General features: G+C 50.5%; 1 protein-coding gene across 3 annotated transcripts in view; it reads right to left on the reverse strand.

The window, feature by feature from the left end:
* MYLK3 (myosin light chain kinase 3) overlaps nt 1–5,994 on the reverse strand; it is a 36,676-nt gene extending 30,682 nt beyond the window's left edge. The window contains exon 1 of one of the 3 annotated variants that reach the window (XM_019643112.1): nt 5,944–5,994. In XM_019643112.1, coding sequence (XP_019498657.1) covers nt 5,944–5,982 — 39 coding nt within the window. In that variant the 5' untranslated portion in view covers nt 5,983–5,994. Of the gene's footprint in view, nt 1–2,722; nt 2,975–5,939 lie in introns of those variants that run through there. The other 2 variants (XM_019643105.1, XM_019643094.1) reach the window with 2 other exon arrangements.
* Between the last annotated feature and the right edge of the window lie 6 nt (nt 5,995–6,000).

A 6,000-nucleotide genomic window follows, 5' to 3' on the forward strand; every position in this document is an offset into this window, starting at 1 on the left:
AAGCCGTATGGACACCGGGTGAGGACAGGACAGCTGACCCACTTCCAGAAAAATGCACTGAACCCCAAAACTCTCCCTGGCCTTTCTGGTGACAGCCAGCTTTCCCTGTAGAACCCCAGAGAGGCCTGTGGCCGCTGAGACCCCAGGTGGAGCAAGGGGGAGCAGAAATGTGAGGCTGAGGAGTCCCTCCAAAGCAGCTGTCTCCTCCCCACCTCTGCACAGAACGGGCAGGCGAGGACAGCCCCCACCTCCCCAGAGGTCAGAGGACTGTCCCTGGAGAAACTCAGCAGTCCACACTACAGTAGTTCTATGCACTGGCTTGGGGGGGTCCCCAGAAGCACCCCATCTGATCATCCTCACCAAAGCCAAGCAGTCAACAAGCCTATTGAGCCTGATTGTTTATGCCTTATTCTGAAATACGCACAGATATAAGAGGATCACCAGGTATTCAAAGCAACCTTCCAAAGGAGCCTAAAAGAAACAAACAGAAACATCACTTGGAGGAAACAGAGAAAACAGAAACAGAAGAAAACTTCAAAAAGGCTCCCCTTAGTTAGCCACAGGAAGCTGTGAAAGGCTATTCCATCCACAAAAAAGAGGAGGATATTGTGGAAAGAGGACAAGCATAGAATAAAAAAGAGGGCTTAGACATTAAAAAATATGAATGTTAAAGTTTAAAAGGCCAATGTAGGGATTAGAAAATAAAGTTAATATCCCAGAAAATAAAACTAAAGGATGAAGACACGTCCACTAGGAGAGAAAACATGAGCAAGTCAGACAATGGAACCAGCTGGTCCCACATCTCCTTATGTGGAGTTTCAAGAGGAGAAATGAAAGCAAGAGGAACAGAATTTATCAAAGAAATATTACAGTCATCATGCAATTTTAGAACACAGGGATAAAAAGATTATAAAAGCTCCCAAAATTTAAGAGAAAAAAAAAATCTCGTACCAAAGAACTGAAATCAAAATGACATCAGACTTCTCAGCCTATAAAAGCAAGTGGATGCTGCAAACAGGTTGGATATAAAATTTCAGATTAGAAATCCTTTCCCCTTAGACTTTTGAAGATATTGCACCATTGTCAGAGTTTTAAGACTTGCAAAGATATAAAAAAATGTATGCACCCTTTCTAAGGAAGCTGTTTTGAGGGTATACTCCAGCAAAATGAGGGATTAAACAAATAAAAAAACTTAGCTCCAGGAAACAACAGCTTTGACCTAGTCACAAGTTGAAGAGGATGGGGAGTCCCCACAAGGGAGGACTTCGCGGGGGGAAACGGTGTATGGTAACATAATTAACGACACGCAGGAAAATGTTAAGGGTATGCAACCTGGCGTCAGACTGTCTGGATTTAATTCCTGCCTCTGCCAGTTACTGGGGGCAGAAGCCAGCGCCAGTTTACTCAGCCTCTCTGAGTCTGCACTTCTTGGGCTGTAACATGAGAATAACAATGCATTCGCTTCACGGGGCTGTCAGGAGGGTTACGTGAGAAGGTTTACAAGGCACCTCGAACAGAACTTGGCGCACAGTAAGTGCTCAAATTTAGCCACCAGTATGATGCTGCTGGGTAGGACAAAGGGGGGAACAAAAGAAATCAGAGACTCCAAGAAAATCAGAGTTCGTCCAAAAAAGAAGAAAATTAAAGTACAGAATTGATTTCTCAGTGAATAACATTTACGGATGATTAGTCATGTTATGCCATGATAAGGTCAACACTCGGTGAAGTTACAACAGCGATTTACATATTGTGAGGATGGAGGAGGGAAGGCGGGGAGAGCGAGACAGCTAAATCTTCATTCCCCTTAGCTGGAAGTCTATAGGTGATGCACAACATTGATGGGGAGGAACTCGGGGGCAAACGCCAGGAGAGACCGCTACAGACTTCAGCGTGCCTGCCCCTGGGGAACAGGACGGGCAGCAGGTTTTGCAGAGGCCAAGGACACAGCACCCGAGGGGAGGCCAATGTAGACACACACATAGCAAAGAAGCGTCTCATTCTAACAGAATCAAATACCATGACAGTTCTCTGAGAAATGGAGACCACGTGTCCTGGGGAAAGGTACTTTTCCACCCCACACACAGTGCCGTATGGGCCAGCTGCATACCTGGAACTTACTTAACCCCTCTGAACACAGCTTTGCTCACCTGTAAAGGGGGCTCCTAACCACAGGCTGTTTAGTGTTCACTAAGTACACTTGCACAGTGCCTGGCACATGGAATTATGTGAAAACAGCAGGGATTAGAACTCACCGCCCCCACTCCACCCCAGTCAGCCAACAGGATGGCAGGTGCTCGATCCTCAGTGTGGGTGGGGCAGGAGGAAGAGGGGCATCGCCCCAGTCCTTACCCAGCTCCCCAGGCACCTGCCCTGCAGACACCGTTAGCTTGGGTGCACAAACATGCTCATGATTAAGCTCAGTTTACTCAGGAAAGGAAACCAGAGATGAAACAGAACCCCAGAAAGCCTTGTGGGGTTCAAACCAAACAACTTTGGGGTTAGCTGCCACTTGTCTGCCCACAACATCCTGCAGTTGTGGGAAAGGCCCAAGCTGACCATCCCCAAGCTGTACCCATCAACCAAAGCTTCCTGCTGAGTTTCTTGGTCCAAGAGGACCCAGGACTGGGGAACAACTGTCACCAAGGCTCCCTGAGTCCTGTGACCCTAGCAATTGTTCCTCAGGCCCCTACTTCAAAGCAGACCGGCTTGGAGCTGTCCTTACCGCAAATGTCTGGGTGTAATCTGAGGCGCGCGGCTGGCCTCTGGCGCTGGGGCTGCGAAGTGTTGGAGTGGGGCACAAAGTCCTCATGGTGCCGCCGTGCCAACCCCGTGTTTACTCTGCCTGGAGATGCCCAACTGCCCTGAGCGCCGGGAATGAGATGGGCTGGCCGCGGGTGGTTTGTCGCGAACTCAGCGGCAGCAGCGATAAGCCTGGCATTTCCGCTTATCTCTGACCCTGCCCCGGGCCCCAGAGGCATCCAGGGGCTTTGCTTGGTTATCTGCTCTGCTGGGCTGTATCTGCTCCCCGGGGGCCTACTTCCTGCATCACTTAGCGGAGTGTCCAGTTGTGAAACAAACACCGCGTGGTCCAAGGAGGGAGAAGAGGAGGGAGGGAGGCCGAGGGCAGAGCTGACCTGAGTTCAAAGCCCAGAGGCCTGGTGCAGGGGCCCAGGCTTCAGGCGGCTTCCAGGACCAAGTCTTGACCAGCCGCCCGATGGGGTGGTGGCCCTACTTTTCCTCACTGGGGCTGCCTGCACCTGGCCGGGAGCCTGCTTACCTCCCGGCTCGGGGGGCCCAGAGATTGCCTCTTCAAGTCAAACTAGTCTGGGAGCGATGAAGAGTGCAGCACCCCCAAAGCCAGGTGGACCCACGGCTTCTGCTAAGATACCAGGTCCAACTCCATGCTTGCCCTCAGGGGGGCTCCCTGGCCAGATCTCCCCAGAGTGCCCTGAAGAGGCCAAGCCTTCCATCCACACTGGCGCGTGTGCGCACACCCATACACACACACACACACATACACACACACACACACACACACACACTCTCTCTCTCTCTCTCTCTTCAGGACCCCAACTCACCTGTCCTGGCTGACAGGGATCGGAGAAGGGGCTCAGGCTGTTGCCAAATGCTCGCTCTTGTGAGCCTGAGCGCGGGCAGACCCAGCAGTAAGCACTCCAGCTGCAGGATCTTATTTAAACCCCTTGATGGTACCAGCTCTTGAGGGGCTAAAACTGTACCTGTCCCATGGAAAACTCACAGTCTGGGCGAGAGCAAGGTTAAAAACACACTGACCACAGGAGAAAGCAGGACACCCACTAACTGCTGGGCCCAAGGATGTGGGCGGGGGGTGGGGGTGGGGGGGCTGACCTGTACGCGGTGCATGTTTGCAGCCCTCCTGGACCTGATAAAAAGAATTCCATCTTCACCGGCTCAGTCCTCTGCCCTAGATCTATCCCTACCCTAAGGAGAGCCTGGTCTCAGAGGAGTTTTTGGTGTTAAACCTAAAGAGTGGGTGGTAAGATGGGACCCGAGGTCTTGGCGGTGCAGATCTGGCTAAGAGGGGTAGCAAAGAGCCAAGCGAGGAGAAGGAAAGGCGAGAGAGAGAAACAGGAGCCAGGACTGGGGCTGGACAGTGGCAGACCTGGGGCAGCCCCAAGATGTGAGAGCAGGTGGGCAAAGAAAGGAGGGTTTGGAAACTGTCTGCTGCTGGATATAAATGGTCATGGGGGGTCAGAAGTAGGAACAGCATAGTGGCCAGGCTTCCATGGCCCCAAGTCTTGCGCAAACCCAGTCACATGGAGTCAACCAATTCAGGGTGTGAGAGGGAGGCAGAGAAATGGGAAAAGCTTTTGGCAAAGAGTGGGGACTTCTTGGAGAAAATGGGACTTGAGCTGCGCCTTTAAGGATGGGTATAATTTGGGGAGGCCCAGGCAAGGGCAGTTCTCGTAAGGACCGAGTGAAGAAAGCACCAGATGGACCCTCGCAGGGGGGAGTGACAGTGCAGACTGAGCTCAGGCCAGGAGGTGGCTGGCGATGAGCCCACATGGTTCAGCAGGTGGGACTCTTAAGAGACTCAGGAAATTCAGGCAGACATGTAGGCCCAACGCAGCAGGACATGTCTTCAGGTGGTAAATATGATGAAATTAGTATTTCAGGATGGATGAAACCATTACCTAGGGGTCAAGGGCATTGACTCGGAGGGGACACAGCCAATTCTGGGATGTCAGAGATGTTTTATATTCTAGCTGGCGGCCACACTGCTGTGTGCATATGAGCAGACAGGTCTGTATTCAGTTCAATGGCTGCAAGATTTGCACTGTACTGTATGTGTCAATCAGGTTCTGTTTGCATGGGAAAGGCGGGGAGAAAGACGGATGGACCCGACAGCGGGATGCACAGGACCGCCATCCACACAGAAGCTAAAATCAGCAAGTGTTTACCAGTTCTGGGATGCGTGCTGTTGCCAAAACATAGGCATGCTATGTGGCTTCTGAGAGGAGTCTTGGAAAGTTCTACAAGTCTGTGGCCTTCACTCAAGCCCCTCTCGCACCCACAGCAGAGGCAGGCCCTCCCCGCTGCGGGCCACGGACCCTAAGGACTTATGGTGTTCTTCCCAGACCCACAGGTGACGACTTCACTCCAACAGCAGGCCACAAAACAGCAAGCACATACAAGAGAATCCCACTTTTGTGTAAAATACACATATATGCCAGTATAGCTACTTCTGCATGAGAGAATTGCAGATGATCTTTATTTTCTATATTTTATTTATATAATTATTCTAATTTTTAAAAATGTGTATTGTGTTATCAAACAACTTTGTTTTCTATCATAGTCACCATTCACCCTGACCCACATGAGTTATTCTAGACAGACAATATGCACTGAGAGAGGTTCAATAAACCGAGAGCAGAGCACAGACTCCCTCAGGACCCCAGGTGACAGAAAACGACATTTAATAACCTTGTAGGGAGGTCCAAGGTCAACTGCTTAAATGAACAGAACACAGGTACATGGCACAGACTCAGGACTCCTCAGAAATTGCAACGATTCCTCTTTGGGTTTTGTTTGTAAACTAGATGTCTGCCCCCCTCCAACCTGGAAACAAATCTGCCACTCATAAGCTCCACGGTAGAATTTGGGACGTTTTTAGAGTAAAGGTGGCAAATATTTGGGGACAATCCCCAACTACGGCATTCTCAAATGGTTTAAGCACCCGTAAGCATTACGGGTCACAGAAAGACGTGTGGAAGGTTCTCAAGTCTGAATTACGCATGCCATTCCCTCAAACCTGCACAAAACCAGACAAATCCATGCACTTATAAGTGTTAGTTTTTACTGCTGTTTTGCTCAGCCTCTAAATGTTTTCCAGAGGGTCTGCCTGCCCCCAGCGCACCTGCTGCACACACACACAGAGCACATTTACCATCTGCACTTACATACCACCTTCCTTCCATGGATCCCAAGTGGTTCCTCAGACATGCTGTTTTCATAAATCCC

The sequence above is a fragment of the Hipposideros armiger genome, unplaced genomic scaffold (assembly GCF_001890085.2).
Source record: "Hipposideros armiger isolate ML-2016 unplaced genomic scaffold, ASM189008v1 scaffold_4, whole genome shotgun sequence".
NCBI lineage: Eukaryota > Metazoa > Chordata > Mammalia > Chiroptera > Hipposideridae > Hipposideros > Hipposideros armiger.